The sequence below is a fragment of the Poecilia reticulata genome, chromosome 2 (genome assembly GCF_904066995.2).
Source record: "Poecilia reticulata chromosome 2, P_reticulata-male-v2, whole genome shotgun sequence".
In the NCBI taxonomy this organism is placed as follows: domain Eukaryota; kingdom Metazoa; phylum Chordata; class Actinopteri; order Cyprinodontiformes; family Poeciliidae; genus Poecilia; species Poecilia reticulata.
Genome location: NC_088831.1, coordinates 20,773,113 through 20,793,843, shown reverse-complemented (window position 1 = coordinate 20,793,843; position 20,731 = coordinate 20,773,113). Strand labels below are relative to the sequence as shown.

At 40.6% G+C, this 20,731-nt stretch overlaps 1 protein-coding gene across 1 annotated transcript in view; it reads right to left on the bottom strand.

Moving 5' to 3' along the window:
- The window catches only part of xpo4 (exportin 4), a 52,643-nt gene that overhangs the window by 18,809 nt on the left and 13,103 nt on the right, over positions 1-20,731 (bottom strand). Inside the window, exons 7-8 of the mRNA XM_081600125.1 lie at positions 14,156-14,269; positions 1,785-1,942 (exon numbers count right to left, since the gene is read on the bottom strand). Coding sequence (XP_081456251.1) covers positions 1,785-1,942; positions 14,156-14,269 — 272 coding nt within the window. The remainder of the gene's footprint in view (positions 1-1,784; positions 1,943-14,155; positions 14,270-20,731) is intronic.

Genomic DNA, 20,731 nt, shown 5'->3' with positions numbered 1-20,731 from the left:
TGAAGTAATTATTGAATAATGGCGTTCCGTAGCTCCCTAGCACTTTAATGTGATTGTTGAAGGTTTAATGGTGGAAAACAATAAAAGGAAGGCTATTAAGTTAAAAGCATCAGGCATTAGAGAGAAAAGTTAATTCAGGGTTCAGCGGCTCAGGCTGGTTGCTGCAGCGGCGCCCGTCTTCACAGGGCGGCTTCTTTCACTTTCAGCTTTCAATTAGTCCCTGCAGGTCAGTTCTTAAGCTGCACCTGTCAGTGTTGTGGCTTTTGACGAGAAAAAAGTGGACGACTTGTCAAAATGTCAGAGGAAATCATGAAAGTAATAAAAGTAAAAAGTGAAGAAGGAAAAAAAAAAGCCAGGTGACAATTTGTTCAGGCTGGAGGTCTGTGATTACAGCAACGCACGCACGCACGCACGCACGCACGCACGCACGCACGCACGCACGCACGCACGCACGCACGCACGCACCTGTGGCTTAAACGTAAACTGAAAATGATCTAAATCTAAGTATCCATCTAACATTTCGTATGGAAGAGAAAATAAAAAAAGTTCCCAAACTGACATAAAGCGCCTCAATTCCCATTTCAGCAACATTTTAGAAAAACCAAAGCAAGAGATTGACCAAAATATTAATAAATGATTTTTTTTTTTTAAAAATCCAAATTATATTTTAGATCAAAAATACTAATATAAAATCAGACATTAAAGTGAGAAGGCCAATAAGCAGATCCGGTTTTTGATTTGGTTCACACGGCTCTGTCCACATTTTTTATTTTATAACATGTATCCTTTTTTTATATTGTCTTATTAAATGCAACGGGTGTGTATATTACCTTAGGTTTAACTGCATCAACTGGTTAAAGTAAACTAAATGCACTTTTTTTTTCATAAAAAAAAAAAGAGAAAAAATTGAAACTCTGCTTGCTTGTTGTTGCTTTAGAAAGGCTTTGATAGTTTTGATAAAGAGCGAATTATTTTAGTTCATTACTGATCTCTAGGGCTGGGACATTAATGCATTCAAGTCTTACATTTTTTATGCAATTAATCTTTTTCTTTTTAACATGCATAGGTTCCGGCAGGAACCTTTCCATTTAAGAGTTTCTAGTACGCCCGTAAATCTGACGCACAAGCGACATCCACCAACAGCAGCAATGGATGACGAAGCTGCTTCTCTGGGCTAATTTCTGCTTCAAAAATCTGATTGGATGCTGGAAAAGACTCTTATTGAGCTAAAGGTAGTTAGCTTATCAGCAAAGCTATTAAACTAGCATTTCAATGCTAAACATATAGCAGCTAGCACAGACATCCCTAATGCTAATGTCAGCGTCCACGTTTCTAAAGAAGGATTTTTTTCACATGAAAAATAACAGATAAAAAACAATGCTGTTGAACTCATCTGTCTATTTATTTAATAATTTCGCCATGAAAAACTTTCAATTGTTTATTGAAAATATTGCAAGTTTTCATTAAAAAACGATTAAATACAGATCCAGCAATTAACCTGATTAAATATCTTAACCAATTCCCACCAGAACTACTAGTTATACAGGCTTGATGAAAAGCAACATTTTTGAAGCTTCAGCCACTGTCAAGGAGAGAATAAGATCCACCCAATACAGCAAATCGTTACGGTGCGTCTCCTCAAAGCAAAACCATAACACTGAGACATTTATCAAAACAGATTTTAAACCGTCTGAACAGCAAACTCTGCTCAAAACCATCAAGTAAAGCATGTAAGCTAATAATGTGGCTTTCATGCTAACGGCGACAGAAAGCTTCGCACTCACCCGTTGATCATACTGAGCAGGCCCTCCACCATGTGAGCCAGGTAGGACACCTGGGCGCTCTCGTCTGGGAAGATGGGCCCGTGCATGGAGGCCAGCTGGGCCAGGCACTGCAGGGAGTCCTGGGCCATGTCCGAGTCCTCCCGGATCTTCCTGTGAATCTGCAGAACAGACAGACAGACGCGTCTTTCTCAGACTGATCTCGTTCTTTATGGAAACAAAATACGTCTAATTATCCATATGCAGCACTATGAAAGGTGCAGACCAAATATAAAATGTGATTACTTTTTTAATATACAGAATGTAACTGGTTGGTCATGATATTGTTTTTTTGTTTTACAATAAATTGTCCCAGAAATTATTGTGATAAATGGCGACATTTTTGTTTTGCAACCATTTTAAAGTAATATATTGTTTTCCCTCTCAAAGATCAGTACATTTTCATTTTGCAAACTTATCACTTAAACTGGAAATGATAAAAAAATAAAAATATATAAACAATAAATAAAAAACACACACAACCAAAACCACAGATAATATAGATTATGAAGTCTGTAAACAAAATTGGCCTTCATTGAAAATATCAGAATGGAAATTATTTTAATCATTTTAATTTATCTTGCGATTACGTAATTGGTTACTGCGACAGATTTAGCTGCAGCCAGCAAACGGCTTATTTCCAATCAATTTACTGAGACTGCCAAATATGTTTTTAGTTATAAAACAAAACATTCTCCTCTCTGCATTTTGGTTTTTGGCAGCAAAATAATCTCAGTTCAAACCTAAGCACAAAAAAAACAACACATGTCAAAAAGAGCTAAAAACAGGAACAAATGCTAATTTCAAACATCTCTGGTGAGGATAAATAACAGAGGCTAACAGATCTACTGCAGCGAAACTTTACAGCAGCATGGACCTCGAACCGGGCCGAGCAGCACCAGGACCATGTGAGAGAGGACAGAGTCCTGCTGACAGCTCTGCTACGCCTGAAACACGCTTCAACACGAGTTTGGGGTGTTTATGAGTTTGAGGCTTGTTCTTGTTTTAAAACGCTCAGATTCTAATTGCATTCCCGTTTTTGGCAAATGGTCGATTTCTTGCAGACATTTTGTTTTGACATATGAGACTTTAAACCTTCAGCCTTAATTTAAAATCTGAGCATTATATATTACATTCATGCTAAAATCTTTTTTTTCTTTCAACTTACAAAAGTTCAGCACCTTACAACACTGAAACATTTTGCCAACAACAACCGTGCCAAAAATAACCGTTCTGTTATTTTTCATCTTATTTACCCACCTCAGTGAAGAAAATCAACAGATATGGCAGCAATTATAATAAAAACCAACATCAAGCTTTACTTTTATTTAATTCGTTCTTTAACGGTCTCTAGATTTTATGTGAGAGTTTATACAAAGATAAAATGCCTCAATGCAACCTGCTGGGTTTCCTTAGAAACATATTAAGCTAATTCGAATAACAATCTGCGCTTAATGCACCGTTTGATAACTAAGATTAACTGTATGTACGTTTGAAGCGAAAACAGTATCTTGGCAAAGTGCCTCGAGGCGACATTTGTTGTGAATTGTTGCTATATAATTAAACCGAATTGATTTTCACTAAAAGTGAGAAGTGATGAATTTACAAAATTACAGCCCAACATTTATTGAGTGTGAAGAGGGAATGACGTGACCACTGCTTGCTACGTTTTTAGCTGCTGCTGAAAAGACAGAAAAAGAAGCTTAAAGAAAAAGATTAACTTTTTTTCCCTCTTTAACACAATTGCAATTTTAAAAATGTAAAAAGCTCTTTGATTTTTATTTCCTAAACTATTCTCCTTACTCTTTATGTAAATGATCTAAAGGTGAGTGGGAGTTTTATTTAAGGTGAATTGTGCCCTGATTATATTTCAACCTTGACGGCCGACGATCTTTAGCTTCGCAAGGCAAACCTGGACAAGTAGAAAAAGCTGTAGTGGAGGTGAACCCGATCCAACCAAAGCTGAGCAGGATTAATACTCACTGGTGCAACAACAACAAAAAGACAAACAAGAAAAAAAGAAAGCAACAACAAATATCCAGCTACTGCGACTTCAGCGTGACCCTGTGGTCTCCAATCGATCGCTTCAGATTGCCTCAATTAAACTCCTGAGCGGAAAAGATTCAAGTCCTGACGAGAGACAGAGACAGAGAGAGAGACCGCCGCCTGACGCGGTCTCATGGCATCGAGCGTCCGATCTCGGGATTGATTCTCGTCGAGCCGTCACACTCCGGCAGCGGGGGGAGAAGCTGGGGAGGGGACGAACGGCGCGCGGCGGGGGCAGCAACAGCGCCGCGGCGAGTCATCACAGCAACATGTGTTTCCACTGACGGCTCCGTGCAGATGTGCGGAGCTCCAGCGAAGCAGCCAGTTCTTTCCTTCCTGCACCCCCCCACACCCCCCCTGCTTCTTCCTCCGCGTCCTGAACCGTCATCCTAATAAATCCAGAGTGCGTGCATCTTCAGCCGGTGCCTCGCACACAAAACCATCACCGGAGCACTCAAACTTTCAGCCTCACCGTCTTTTTTTTTGTTTTTTTTGCACCCCTTCTCCTCCTCCTCTTCTCACTCAATCCCCTCTGGATTCTTTCCTGCTTCGTTCCCACACTCTTCCTCCCCCTCTCTCTGCTTTCTGATCTCCAGCTGTGCCGCCCTGTTGCCCACTTGGTAGCGAGCCACGCTGCTCGGATGCTAGCGTGTTCTAGCCGCCACGCTGTAGCCTCCAGTGCCGCCACTCTCTTCCAGGGCGTGAAGTCATCCTCTGGAAGAGCTCGGCAGGAGGAGGAGGCGAGGAAGGGGGGGATGTGGGGGTAAACTGGTGAGTAAGTGAGAAAGAAAGCGAGAGGGAGGAGTGGGAGAGCAGCACAAGGCCAACAGATTGAACAGCGCCAGCTCTGGAAAAGCAGCTGCTTCAGCGAACGAGCCATACCACGCCAGTAATGTCAGTCGCCTTGAGTTTGCCTATAGTTAGACACGCTGAATGCTGCGCCGGTATTTCTGCCTGCGCGGAGCGGGATGGAAGGAAGAATTAGGAATATATCAGTATGAACGAAAATAAAAAGAGTTATGCACACAGGAGTCCTTCAGTTCAATTTGGTTTCGGCAGTAGAGATGCACCGATCCAAAACTATCTGCATCAATCCTCATACTGAAAAAAAAAAAAAATCATCTAGATTGTATGTCGGTGGCAATGTGTCTGATCCATAAGGGCAAATCTATTCAGTCTAATTCTGTATTTTAAGCTCTGCTTTCTTATTTATTTTACATTATATTTAGAATTCCTAATTGCACTTTCTGAACCATTTGAAAGAAAGTTTTTTTTCACACAGAATTAACAAATTCTGTAACAAACAGAAACAATAAGTTGACCAAGAAAGTCAACCTATTTTCTTCGTCAGTTTGTTTCTTTATCATTTATTTTACATTGGCTGTTATCCTCCTAATTGCACTGACTGGACAAATTAAAACTTTAACATGTTTGACCAAAGTTATTTATGTGTGTCGTAGTGGTGCAGAGTTATCAAATAAATGTGTAATTCTGTACATTTATGTCTGTTTTTTTTTTTTTTAAATATATGCCTTAAGTCAATTCAGCAATGTTTTGCTGAATTGACTGTATTGGATCAGTTGTCAGCAGATACTAAACCTCCGATATCGGTATCGGAAGTGAAACAAAATGGATCGGTGCATCCCTGCGCAGTACAGAAGTTTTAAGCTGCGTTTCCATTACAAATGTGTGAAAAAAAACTTTTCCATATTCTACTAATGTCTACTAACCTCGGAAAAATGAGGGGTGAAAGGTCAACTTTACTATTCTGTTTTCAGTAAAGGAAGTAGCGGCAACAGCTAAATGTTAAAATATTGTTCAGCTCCAGCGTTAAGAGTTCTTTTCAAAATTAGAGTTTACTGGTCTCTGACAGAGCAACTTGCATTATTATGTCATCAATATATCACTTGAAAATGGTCTCAATATTACAGCTTATCGCAATAATTACTGGGACGATTTATCATCCAGCAAACTTTATTATTGTTGCAGGCCTACATATAATCTTAATAGTTTTGTAGCTTTGGAGAATACAAATTAAATTAAAGTTGCCTGTGCATTTTACATGCTTAGAATTATTGTATTGCAACAAGACAAAAACATAATGATGTAATTCTTTAGATGCAAACTAGGGACGCAAGTTATCGAATAATGAGTTAATCTAGAGTTGATTGATCTCAAAAAGATCATTAATGCGAAACTTAATGAGATTGTTCATGTTCGTTTGTAAACAGAACCGCATAAAGTTCATTTTGCATCCCACACTCTGTTCCCATTCTGGTACGGCCCCGCCACCTTTATTTCTGTATCAACCGGTTCCGCTTAAGGATGGCTATCAGGGTCCTCTTCTAGATGGCAGCCAATCTACAACACAAAAAGAAGGTCTAAGTGGACGTCATTAGTTAATTGATTGGAGCCAATTTTAATCTAATAAGTCATTAAGAGATCATCAACAATCGTAAGTCGATTAATTGTTTGCATACCTAATTAAAACAGTAAGAGAAAATTACACAGTAGTAATGCGGACAACTGACTTAACTAGTTCATCTTAAATCAATTTAAGGTCAAGAAATTGGGGAGAAACTAACAATTATGAGTCAAAGGGGCTTTAAGGCTCTCATCTAGAAAATGAGAACAAACTCAGCTGAGGTCTACTCCAAGCCTCTGCTTCAGTGATGGTGATAAACTCCAGCATTATGTGGATGAATCTAAAATTAGAACGGCGATACTACAAGAAATTGGCCTCTGAATTAACTCCAATTCAAATGAAACATTTAGTACTGAAATGCAAAAACTGGCAATACTAAGAAAAATTATAAAAAATTATTATCTGGGCAACATAATTACTTAAACTCTCAGGTATAAATAACAGCTAAATAATGATAACCCCACTGAGGAAATGGCCTGAAAAAAATAAAGAGAAAAAGATATTACGCAGTAAAGTAGATGAAAAGGAGGGCTGACAAAGGAAAATAAAAAGCAAAAGAGAGCGAAAGAGAGCCGGTGCCAGTGATATTTATAGCAGACAAAGCCTGGTGTCTGTTACCACAGGGGGGCTAAGAGGCTCGTCTTTCTGTCCTTTTTTAAAATCAACACCGCGCTTCCAACTTATTGTCTTTCCCACCATCCGCCTCCCTCTCAGATTATGTTACCGTGTGCCTGCAGGGCTCTGCTGCAGCCTCATCTCCGCGCTGATTGGGTTTGTTTGAGTAAACACGTACAACACCAGCCTCAGTTTCTCTCCCTTTGTGGGGACAAGTGCATGCCAAGCCTATAAAGAGCAGCAATTTTCATTCTTCTTGCTGCCTAAATTAATCCGACATAATGTTTTATACGGTACAGCCTGTGATGGGCAGATCTGAGATCATTATCAAACCAAAAACAAAACAATGTGTTTTCTGAAGGGATAGTGAACAGGAGGACTGAAAATGTTTAAGGGTTGGGTTTTTTTGTGTGCGTTTTGTTTTTGTTTACTTCAGCCCACATTTTGTTGCTCGGACCAATTTTAGTGTTCACTAAAAACACTTTGAATTTTGGAAATCAAAAGTGAACAGGGAAATTAAAGAATAATTTAAATGCACATGACATCATGCAGTGTGCTGGTTCATTTATTGTTTTATAGTCGATGGATTTTTCTTCCCTCCCTAAAACTGCTGCTCTCTCACTCAGGAATAAAAACATGTTGTTGAAGCATTGATTGTAAGATTTAGTGTGAATATCTTTTGTCGTCTCGTTTCTTCTTCCCCTTCCCTTTATTTATTTTTGTTGCGGTGCTGACGGTCCGTGTTGAAACGCAGCTAGCATTTATTCTGAAGGAAAAACAAATGTCTGCTTTCTTTCCCATCTCCAACGGACCGTTTATCCCGTAAACGCTCCGCCGCTCACAATCACATCCACCATTCCCTCTTTTCTCCTCTCGTCCATCGTTTCTCTCCGGCTTCCTCTCATTTTCTTTTGATTTGATTCATTGTTTTGTTCCACATTTAGCCCTATTCACATTCTCGTCTGCACCTCGGCTCGTTTTCTTAGTGGACAGGATGATAATTGTGAGGCTGTGAGCACCTCTTCAGCTCGACAGACTGCATTGTTGCTTAAGCGCATTTCCAGAAAATATGTCTTTTTATTCTGTCTGACAACACAGATCTGAGCTCCAGGGTCTGGATAACACAATCGATAACGATCTCACCCCGGTGTTGGCTTACTGACTTCAGGATTTACTGCTGCTCCCGTCACGAAACGCACAGATTAGCCAGAAAGCGCTTTCCCCTCATGCTTAGCCCTAGAAATAAAAGCGAGTTTCAAATCCATTACATACCCGGTTTTTGATTCTTTTTCTGCTGACAACACTGTTGCCATAGCGACCTAGAAAATACACAGTAGATGTTTATAACAGTGCTGCTAGATTTAAAGATTTAAAGTTCAGTGCAGAGTCCTCGTGTTTGGGTCGGATCAGGTTCGGTTGCTGCATCCCAGGTGCACAAAGGAGCGTCACAGGAGGTCCTTCCTCCCAGCAGCTGTTGGACTCTATAACAGGGGTGTCCAAAGTGAGGCCCGGAGGCCCCTGAGTACCAGTCAGCAATGCTAAAAATGTGTTAAAAATAAAACAAAAAAACCAGAATCTCCGCATTTTTACGGGTCACAGATTGCCTTGTTTTTGTTGTAATAAGACAAAGGTCTGAATCCCTTTTTATATCTTGCATCTTTAATTACGTACAAATTTCATTGAATGTTTTCTTTTTTTGCGCAGGTAAAAAATAATGCAACTGTAATTTAATATATTTTGTAGTTTAAATTTGCCAGGGCAAAAAGTTTGGACATCACTGCTCCCAAGAAAACCAATGAGTGTTTTCATCCCTGTTAGTATTTTTTTTAAAGTTCATTTTAAATGACATTCCTGATGGTACAGAGCATCTGTTTTTCTGCACCGCTTTCATTTTTCATATACTGTAAATAGTCTGTTGTCAAATGTAGACCACGTACATTAAACATCCTACTCAGTCGCACATCCCTTGGATCGGAGTATGCAGTTTCTGATGACCTCACAGTTATGTTTTACAATCACAAAAGTGCTAAAGTGGTAATAAAATACTCCATTTCGCCCTTATTCCCATACTGTTAGCAGAGGGTTTAGAAGTGCTGCTGATTCATGTCAGGAGTCGTAACATAACGGTCGCACTGCATGTAAAAACTTTACAGCATCGCAAATAGCATTCATAAATCCAGACACTAATAGGTGACACTAAAACGATGAAAGGCATTCAAACAGGAAAGCTGCCTTCAAACGTACAGGGACTGTAAAAATTACTAAGGATAAAATAGACTGTGCTCTCTAACTGCTTTGGCATGAATGTGAGTAAGTTTCACCTCATCCTCGAGTGCAGACCATAAGAAGAAAGGAAAAGTTCCTAAATCTGCGTTCTCCAAATTAAACAAAATTTGGTGTCAACGGTTTGTGCAGCAAATTTTTGTGTTTGTGCTGCTATCATTTTGAAGATATTGATGAATGTTTCCAGAGGTCATCAAAGGTCAACCAGCCAGTCCACATTTACAAAATCAAATGAGTCGTGGCGTCAGTCTATTGTGCAGTAAAAATGTTTGTTTATGTAGTTATGTTCACCATAGATCAACCCGTCATTAGCAAAATCCCCCCAAAAAATATATCAATTAAATTGTATTGGATTGTGTCTCTAGAAGTTTTGTAAAACAGCAGATTGACACCAAATCTGCTTAATCTTTGTAAATGTCGGGGGGTCAGACGGGATGATTGATCTTTAATGACCTCTGGAAACATCCGTCTTTAAAATGAGAGCGGCACAAACAACATTCTTTAGCCGCACAAAGATTTGACGCCAATTTCCTTCAGGCTGCCGCTAGGATCTCGCATTGCACGGCAAAGACAACAAGTTGCTCGGTAGCAGTTGAAACAAAAAACACTTTCAGCGCTTTCCTAGTTGCTCCATTGAGGGAAGCAGAGGTAGCGATAATTAAACCTTAGTGATCATGATAACCATTGATGGGGACGCTAGAGAGATGCATGAAACAGTCCACTGGTTCTCGTTAGCTTGCAACGAGACAGCAGAGGAGCAGAGGAGGCGCATAATGAAGGCTGACAGATGTCTGTCCACTGAGGGGGAGAGACGGGACGAGTGTGTTATGGTGGGGGAACAGGGGCCCCTATTCCTGGGGCCGGCCTGTAATCTTGCCACTAGTCGGCAATGGACTTCGACCCTGATGGCACGTGCGTCTGAGGACCCCATCAACACACACTTACCCGGGTCACACACCCCCCTTCACCACCACACACACAGCTGAGGAGACACGGCAGCTGAGACAGCAAAGGACGCCATTAAACGCAACACACACACACACCCACCCACACACAAACCGGCAGACGCAAAAAATGCACCCCAACACAATGATGATGAAGGTACAACACACACTCACACAGGCAGCTGATGGCGCGGCGGCGGCCTAACAACAACAAACAGTTGAGCTACTAGAAATACCACAGCGAGAGCTGAAACCGGAGGCCTGGAAACTGAAACCAACACAAAACACGTCTTGCAGATTCCAGCAGCGCAAAGAACCGACAGAAAAATGACAAACATTTTTATTCGCAGGCGGACGCCGGAGACGATCGAGCTTTCCGTACGGCGGAGACGTCGCTGTCGTCCGATTCCTTGCTACATGTCGTGAAATGATCCTCCAGGAGATCCTGAGCTGTGACTGAATACATCTAGATGCAAAGAACCGACAGAAAAATGACAAACATTTTTATTCGCAGGCGGACGCCGGAGACGATCGAGCTTTCCGTACGGCGGAGACGTCGCTGTCGTCCGATTCCTCGCTACATGTCGTGAAATGATCCTCCAGGAGATCCTGAGCTGTGACTGAATACATCTAGATGCATCTAGAGCGTCAGCAGCTACATTTCCATTAAAAACGTGAACCATATTCTGCTAGTGTCAACAAAACCCACCATTAAAAAAAGAAACTCAACATGAATAAGTTTGTTCCCACTCTGAGTCATAAAAAAAAAACACGCAGCGCCATCATCTAACCACTTCCTGTCGTCTTCTTTGTCTTCTCTGCCAGCAGCAAGGTCCGGTTGTTGATCATGTAACTCGCCAGATGCGAACAAAGCATCTCAATTACGGTTTCACGAAATACACTAACTTCAATAAAACTGTGTAAAACGTGCGTCTTATTCATTCAGAGCAGCTGTATAATGTTCAATGACATGTTCGACTTTTAAAAAATAAATCTTTAAAATCGAAAATAACCTCCTGATATCTTCAGATCGCACTCAGTAGAAGCAGGGAACAGTAATTGTGGACAAAACTAGAGATTTGTTTAATATTGTGATAAATAATAATTGATATGAAAAAGAATAAAACAGAGCAACTTTGCTTAAACACTTCCAGCCTTCCTGTTATCTTCTAAAAGTCTAACTCTCCTGCACTCTGGATAAAGCGATCTCTTGTTTTTATGTGGTGCGTTCACTGACTGAAAAAAGATTAAAGTGTTTTTGTTATGACCATCCAAAGCTGGATGTCGGCTGATTCTGGTTAGTTGATTACTTGGGGTAAATCTAATTATTAGGTGGATTTTTCCTCCTAATAATTAGGAGGAAAAACGATTAATCGAATTAATATTGATTAAATGATTATTGAATTGCCAACACATGTATTAATTGATTAATCGTTAACTGGAGCATACAGACTCCAAAAAGGCCATTTGCTGAAAGAACAACACTGAGAACTAATTAAGCCAAACTGTACAAATAAAACCTCAGAGATAAAAACCTGCTAAAAGAAAATCTCCCATTAAGCTCCTTTTGCTATCCAGTTATTAATTGGTTATTGATATTGGTGCATTGATATGTTGACCAGAAAGAGCTGAGCTTTTCACATGTTGAAAGTAGAAGTGTTTTTAGCTGCAGATCCGTCCATTTCTACAAATGATCATCTGTCCGCTACAGGAAGGCTCTTATTGCATTTAGGTAATAAGACGTTTATTTTCTTTTTAAAGCCAAATTGTATATTTGCATCTTTTAAAGTATTTCTAATATTGTACAAAAAGGCTTAAGTGGTTAAATGAAAAATCTGCAGAATGTGACATTTTTTTCTGATTAATCGATTATTAAAATAATAGTTAGTTTCAACCCGGGTTACATAAAAGGTTTTGGGTTTTTGATTATAGTTTAGCTTTATTTCATTGTGACTTTATTCATCTAACTCAGTTTTTAGAGTGTGTTAGCTTATTTTAGTTACATATTAGTTCAATATTGATTACCGTATTTTCCGCACTATAAGGCGCACCTTCAATGAATGGCCTATTTTAAAACTATTTTCATATATAAGGCGCACAGAATAGACGCTTCAGTTTGGGTTGCCAATTTGTTCCGTACTCTATTATTACACATCCACATTTGTACAGAAGTGATCCCTGAGTACTTTATATAGTAGGCTGCCCCAGTCATTGTTTCACTCAAGGTGTTGGTGTTGCGATATTGTGCCCAACAGCTTTCTGGGTAACACAGACCAACCGACACGCTGCCGCCGCAGTCTCCGTCTCTGTTCCCCCGCCCCCCTGGCTTTAAATGTATTATCAAACTTTATTAACAAACCAGCGTTCTGACAACTATCCCAGCATGCACCGCGCGCTACTTCTTCTACGGGGCAAAATGAAGTCGGCGGCTGCTTACCGTAGCTGCTAGACCTGTTGTGGCTCAATATTGGTCCATATATAAGGAGCACCGGATTATAAGGCGCACTGTCGGCTTTTGAGGAAATTGAAGGTTTTTAGGTACGTCTTATAGTGCGGAAAATACGGTAGTTTCAGTTTCATTTTCAGTAGTAGTTTTAGTTTTTTCATAATTCAAAAAGTCAAAGTCTTGTATTGCAATTTTGTATACATCAATTGGGTAATGAATAGTAACTGAAGATACTTTTTTCAAAACTGTATTTAATTTGTGATGAACTGATGTTTTCTCCTAACTTTTGTTGTCACTATTTGAGGACTAGATCAAGTGCCACCAGGAGGAGTGTGGTAATTTACCGATAGCTGATGTAAACTGCTGGTATGTAGGGGGAAAAAAATCTATTTTACATTAGTTTGAAAGACTAATAAATGGATTCATAAACACGAAAACGAAGGATACTATATCTATAATTTCGGTACGTTTTAGTTAGTTTTATAAACACAGTATTGTCATAGTTTTTCCACATTATTTACCGTTTTTATTTAACAAAAATGTTTTTTCCATTTCTGTTTTTGCTAGTTTTAGTCAACTATGATGCGCTTGGTTGAAAATCCCACCATGTTGAATGAAAACCACGGTGAGAATCTATTGCCCGTTTTCACCTTCTGCTAATTTATCCGATTTTGGTGAGATGTACACAGTATCGTCCTCAAACTATTCTGTTAACCAAGATAAGACCTGAAAGAAGAAGAAAAATAAATAAATAAAGTAGCATATGCCTGGAGGCCGTTCAGAGGAGGAGCACTATCTGGCGATGGGCAGCTGGAAGTTTTGGACGGATGCTTAATGGAAGAGGAGCTGACCAGTTTGTTCCACTCTTCTATTCCACAGCGAGCGCTTGGCCAGCGTGGGCCGCCTCTTTGAACGCGCTGCACTAAAATACACATTTGCTTCACCGGGCGGTCTCCTGAACGGTAACGCAGTAACACGAGCCCGCTGCAAAGCACCTATAAATCTGCTTAATGGTGCATTCAGGAAAGCCACAGAAGAAGAACAAACTTAGAAAACCCCACAGGGGGGGAAGGTTAAACCAGGACTCGCAGCCCGGCATGAAGTAAACAAACCACTCCGGAGAGGTCCGCAGAGAAATACTGCAGTACTTGAATGGAAATGTGGAGAAAATGTTCCAAATTTAGCAGGAAAAACACAATTTTATATACATTTTTTTATAACTGTAAAAAAAGAAAGAAAATCGAATAACATTTCAGGAAGATGTAGGAGTCAGTAACGCCTTAAGCTTGATAAAAAAAAGTGCTAGTTCCACTGGCAGATTATTAACAAAACATTTTTCCTCAAGCTAAAAGCATAACTGATACTTTTAGATCAATATTAATGACTCATTGACTTAAAACAGGAGAATAAATCTTGCTGAAAAGTTACTTTTATGTTAGTTTCGTCTTGTGTGACGTGTACTAAGATATTTGGAAGCAGAGGCGAGAGACAAGAATCAAAGCTTCTAGGTGCAACAAGTGTGTGACGACCCGAACCGATAAATGAAAAGCCCGTCCAGGACTGTGGGGATACTCACAGAGAAGAAGAGGTCCATGACGCGGGTGTCCAGCAGTGCCTCCCTCCAGGACTCCGTAGGCTTCAGCGTGACGTTCTGCGTGGCCTCGAACATGGCGATGTAGTGGCGCCCCAGTGCTCCGCCGCCGGTTAAGGCCGACAACAGCAACAAAAAAAGGAGGAGGAGGAGGAGGAGAAGAATATAGGAGGAGAAAGAGGAGCACAGGGAAAGCAGCGGCTCCGTCTCAGTGGTTAGGTCTGGTTTGTGGGAGAATCCTCTTGATACTCGTTCTTCCTCTCATTAACCCCGTCAATCTCTCTCTCACAATAAGAGTCGGGTTTTCTCAGCCTCTCCTCCTGATCTGCTCCATGTCGTCTTCTTTTCTTCCTCAGCTCTTTATTTGCTCAAGCTTGTACCCGCGCAGTTAAAGCGGGTCCTTCTTTCTCACCCTCCTGTGTTTTCCCTGACTTTTCCAGTCTATGACACCCCCCTCTCACTCGCTCTGACAGCCTCTTCGCTCCTTGTCCTCTCGCTCAACCCCTTTCCTTCCTCCCAGCCCTCCCTGCTTGTGCTCTCGCTTTTCTCTCCTCTGTTTCCTTAAGATCTGAGACTCCGCTCCTCTGGGAGAAATGCCCGAGGCTCCTTACTGTCCTCTCTCTCCCTCTCTCTCCAGCCGTCCTCGGCCAATCGCCGGGGCTTTCCGACTGACCACTTTCCAAGATGAAATCCATGCTCCCCACCGCCCCCCATCACTTAAAAAAACCCAAAAAAAGTCTCAGTTAATCGCCCATTCTCCAACTTGAACTATTTAACCTAAAAACTCAATGTGGGTTGTGTCAGCCCGTCGCCACAACACAGACAGTGTGCTCATTTAAACCGTTTATACATCCACAACCGGCCTATTCTTGAACCCACAATCTGTAACTAAACAACCGCAACAATTCCCGTTGTTGTTCGAAACGTCTAAAGACAAAAAAAAACACATTCCCATAAGCTTTTCAAAGCTCATCGAAGCACATCTTCTTTACAGCTAGTTTCTCACCAGCATGAATGCAGTTCACACACCCACAATACTCCACACACAAAGGAGACGTCTTGCCTCTTGTTATTACGACTCACCAAACACCAACAAAACAAAAACGTCCACATGAAAGGGCCCGATGCAGACGCCTCCTTGTATTTATTCATCTACAGGCTATTTTTCAAGTGAAAGAATAAAAAATTTGAGGTCAATAAGTTGATTAATGTGCGTATGGAGACACGCACAGGACATTATCAAGTCATATTTAAGTTATTAAGGCAGGGTTTCTCCCAGTGTATTATAAGCCTGGCGAGCCACCAGGCTTTACTTGAGCCCCCACCAGGCTTAGCACTGCTTATTTTTAAAATCTTTTTAAATGTTTGCATTTTAAGACTTTATAGTTGGTGTTCAGGTATTAATTTTCCAATCACACATACATATCAAGTGATATTTTCAAATTTCCTGTCAACTGTAAACATTTTTTAATTCAAAAACACGACAAGCAGCTGGATGAATGACTGCTGTGGCATCCAACCACCGGGCTTAGCAGGTTTTCATACATGCTAAATTATTTCATACTTCTGTGCCTCATTACTGCACATCAGGTTATTTTTATTATGGAGTGACGTATTCTAATGATTTACCAAGACTGTTTTAAAAAAAACGCTCAGATCTAATACATTTTAAGATTAAGATTAAGGATTTTACACTGTTGGGTCAATCATTTCCAATAAACGATGACCCTTAAAGATCCCTAATCAAACCAGACCGACACTAACCAAGCAGATACTGGAGGCAGGAGACCAGGGGTCACCAACCCCAGTCCTCAAGATCTACTGTCCTGCAGGTTTTAGATGCATTAAACGCTCCAACACACCTGAATCACCTCCTTAAGATGCCCTCAAGTTTTGACAAAGGCCTGGTAAAGAGTCACTTATCTCATCTAGTCGGAGATCAACGCACTAGGGAGTCCAAATGACAGAAAAGTACTTTAACTCAGCTGTCAAGGCTAAACAAAGTGACACATAGCTGGTACAAACCCTGCAATAGCAGAGGGAAGCTCATTAAATGGTCAAAGCAGAAATTTAAAGGCCTGTGCAAATTCTTTAGTCTATTTGACGCACTTTGTTTTAAATCTATAACATAACCCATCAGAGATTAAACCACCCACTCAACCACAAAAAACATCAAATTATAATAATCTATTATAATGAATTATTTTATTTTATCATCATTTTTAAGACCAAATCCTTTAGTAACTACCTAAAAGGTTTCAGTTTTAATGGGTTGTAACGGTAACTGTAGTGTAAAACTTTTATGATCCACTTTCCACAGTGCCTCACTTTGATTGGCTTCATCCACCCAGATACACTTTCAAACAGCTACAAACATATATCCAATTATTACTTTGAGCTTATATTTCTGTTTAGATTTCCACATCAACATAAACTGATTTTTATTTTGTATAATCTCATTTCCGTCATGTCAGCCGGCATCGCTGTGCCGCGGCTCAGTGACGGCACAAGCCGGAAACTTCCACAGGAATGTTTGATCAAAGCCAAACGGCGGCAGAGGCCGGCAAGGTCACACATTCCTCCGACGCCAGTCCGGTCCCTCCCCGGCGCACACGCCCCACAACGACACGGCATGCCGCACTTTGGGCACAAAAGTTGCCACCTGTTTAAGGTTCTGAAGGACTTTTTAAAAATAGAGAGTATGTGGCAGACGATCACAAGCTAACTACTTCTAAAGAGAGGAGTAGCTGAACGCGTTTTTACACCTGATAGACTCGTGAACTCAGTTTGGTTGGAGACCAAAATTGCATAGTTTGTTACATTTTCAGTTGCTGCGGTTTGCTGTTACACTGCAGTGCGTAAAAAAAACAAAAAACAAAAAAACATTTAATAAACCTGTTCCCCTCCTCAGCTGTAGGGGCGCTGTAACAAGACCTACTCTAGGAAACAACACAAAAAAACATCCTTTTTTGCTAAATGTAAACAAAAATGGAGCAGTGCCAGATTTTAGTGGTTGTAGGATTTCTCTTTTGCTTTGGTAAAAGACCAAGAGTAATTTCTCCCGCTAACGCTATAGACACAATGGTTTGGTCTGAGAATCTAACATGCTCTTTAAACCAAAATTTCCTTTTATTCCACTGCTATATGCTCCTTTTTTGTCCTATAAAAGAAACACCAACAAAATATCTCTATTGGTGCGTTCACACCAAACACGTTACGCTCGTCAAGAAAAAGCGACGCTGCAATATCAACGCATGTGCAGCTTGAACGCAGACTCTTGATGGTGCGTTCACACCAAACACGTTTTGAGCGTCAAGCGTGTCTGTTTTACATTCAAAGTCTATGTGGAGGCGCGTTGAGGGCGCGTCGGATGAGTCAAAATCGCTCTAAATGTTGTTTTCTATTGCCAACCTATTTGATGCTCCAAACACTTCAAATCACACCGCGCCAAACGCTCAAAACGTGCCGTTATGGGCCCTCAACGCGCCTCCAACTGTAAATGTGCCATGAATGCGAAACGCATTTGGTGTGAAAGCAGCAAAAGTATGTTTAAAAAGCAGAGAAATTCAATATTGCAAGATTTACTTCTTGAAGACAGAAGTAAATCATGTATTTCAAGGAAGTATTTTAAGGAAAAAACTGTCGTGTGAAGGAAGGGTTGCCTATCTGTCTATGCAAATACAACTATGCAGTTGAAATACAGCACAAGCTATTGCTAATATTTGCATTAACTGAATGGAACTGAAGTTCTGAATGTTTAGTTCCCAACCCAATCAAAACCAGAAAAAGGAACGGGTCTGTGTGTGTTTGTCATTCCAACACGATGAGTAATGAACCCGGAGTGACGACGACATGTGGCTGTGGTTTGTGGGTTTTTAAAAGACATCACCTGCTACTATCTCGACCACTCCAGCAGGCTCCAGAATATCTAATGTGACACGTCAATTTTCCACTCCAAAGACGACATGTAATGACAGACAGTCAGAGAGGGACGGAGAGACAGAGAGAGAGAGAGAGAGAGAAAAACTCAGCCCTGTTAACCACCAACCACAAGTTTCAATCAAATGCGAGTGAAAAAGCCCGAACAGTGAAAGTTCCCACAAAGAGTTGTCGAGTCTGCGATCACAGAGATGTGTAAACATAAAAGTTAATTCCTCAGCCATCATCGGTACGTTGCAGAACGCTCAACCGTGACACAGATTTTATCGTCTATTTCTGCCCTTTCAGGTTCAGCGGAACGCTTGGAGGGTCGACCAGGCGCGACCTGCAAGGTGCCAACAACAACTGGACAATTCTCAAACAGGTGCCAGCACAAACGCGCGGCAGAAAGAAAACAAGGAGTCAAATTAAAACGTAAGAAAGAAATGTGATGTGGAAAGATTTGTTTAATAATGCATCAACGCCTTGGAACCATGACGATGCAAAAAGTAATGTACTGGATCAAATTTAAAAAGCCTTCTTGTTCATATTTTTCTAAATGCGTACGTCATTTTGACAGTAAGAAATCAGGGATTTCCCCAAGCAATTTGTTTTTTCAGCATTTACAATGAAGTTCACAATGGCTGCGTTTGCATTAACCATAACAATGCTCAAATGAATTTACGTGGAAACACGGCAATTAAAGAAAAAAACAAAAAACAAACGTTTTTTGATAGAAAGGTTTTGCGCTGAGATGCGTATTGAAATAAATGCATTTCGCAAAACTTCAACGGATACGGTTTTTTTCCACTTCACACAAATCGCATGATCGACAGCCAGACATCGCTACTGACGGAAACAACAAAAAAGACTACAAGAAGTTATAGGAAAACAAAGGTTTGTGTTTGCAGCTGGCTCCACCAGCTGCAAAAACTAGTGGAGCCAGTTTTTGCAGCTGGCTCCACCAGAGCTCTCACAGCATCTTCTGTAAAATCATCAACTACAATTTCCCCAAAACGCCACACGAGGGGCTCGTCTGTCCAACACCTGGATAAGACGCTGACGGAGGACGGTTGCTCGCGCCACGGCGCCGTTTACATTTGTCTGTGCCATAATTTTTAATGACTTATCACGTGAACAAGATTATTCTTGTGTGATTTTAATTTCTTACCTTATTTATGATTTTACAAACAGCAACATGCTACCATTAGCCTAGCATTTTGTCAGACTGCTCCATATATGAAAACTTTATCAGCAGGAAGTGAATTCATTGATGTCTGTAGGTGTGAAATCAGATATTGTTTAGAAACACGTGGTAAGCTTTAATGCTAATTTCTTAGTTAACTTTGTGTAAAGGGTGATTTGCAGAAGCTTTATTTAGGACAAATTATCCTTTGCCCAGAAGGAAAACCCAATAAGACAGCATAATGAATGTGATTTTCAAGCATTTACGAGAGTCTGTATATCTCCAAGAAGTTATTTTGTTTCTGTAATTCAATTGAAAAAGCTAATAAACAAAACAAAAATTGAGTTTCTGATTTTAATATAGAAATGCTATGTTATTAACATGTTAACATGTTAACACGGTGTTATTACTGTGTTACGGCCCACACAATAAAGGAAAACACTGCTGACTTTACAGCCATCCTGAAGCAGTTATGTATAATAAAATGAATAAAAATGAACTGGTAACAGTAGGGCTGGGCGATAAATAGATTTTATTGATCAATCAAAATTTCTGTGTAAGAAGATTGAATTTCTGGAGAAATGTGGATTTTTTTTCCACTAATTCACTCCTTGGGTGTCTCTAAGGTTCAGAGCGTCAACCCAGCCAGGCAGCTTGATAAACAGCCTGGATTTATTTGGTTGACTCATAGAAAGGATGATTGAATCGTTTTTTTTAAACTATTGTCTGTATTTTTTAATTTCTTTAATGTAAACTAATGTCAAAAATAGGATTTGGCTTAAAAAGAAAAAACATCTGATATCATTCTTAAGCCATATCGCCCGGCCCAAGGCAACAGTCACCGATTTTAAATACTTGACTGAATGTAATGGGAAACGCCCAATTTGAAATAAATGACTGGCTGGTATCAGAGATAAAGACATTTTGTGTTATTGATCAGGAATTATTTTGTCAGGAAACAGCATGCGGCATGAGATTCTATTTTTATTCACCTGCATCACGACGAGATTAGATAAACTGCTTCATTTTCTCTCCAGATTTAACACAACACACCAAAAACTTTCAGCTGTTGCACAAAAACCGCATCAATCAACCAGACAGCATTTTGTGACGGTTTTAAATAGCCAACATCTTGCTGATCCTGGTAATCTCAACATTTTGCAAGCCTGAACAACCTTCACGCTGAAGGATCGGTGGATTAGCGGGCTTCTCTTCTATCCCCTATTCATTATGTCCGATCAGCGCAGAAGAGGGTCCCGCTGCACGGTGGTGGTGGTGGTGGGGGGGTGGAGCGGCTGCCAGTGGCCATGCAAAGACCGCAGCGCTATGCTACGGCGCGTGGTGGGGTTTAAGTGATATATCCTGCCACAAGACCGCCCTGCAGCCTCGCCATGTGGAATAACAGTCCAGGAATACCTCCTCTGCGACCTGTTCCCCCCACTGGTGAGCCCCTCCCG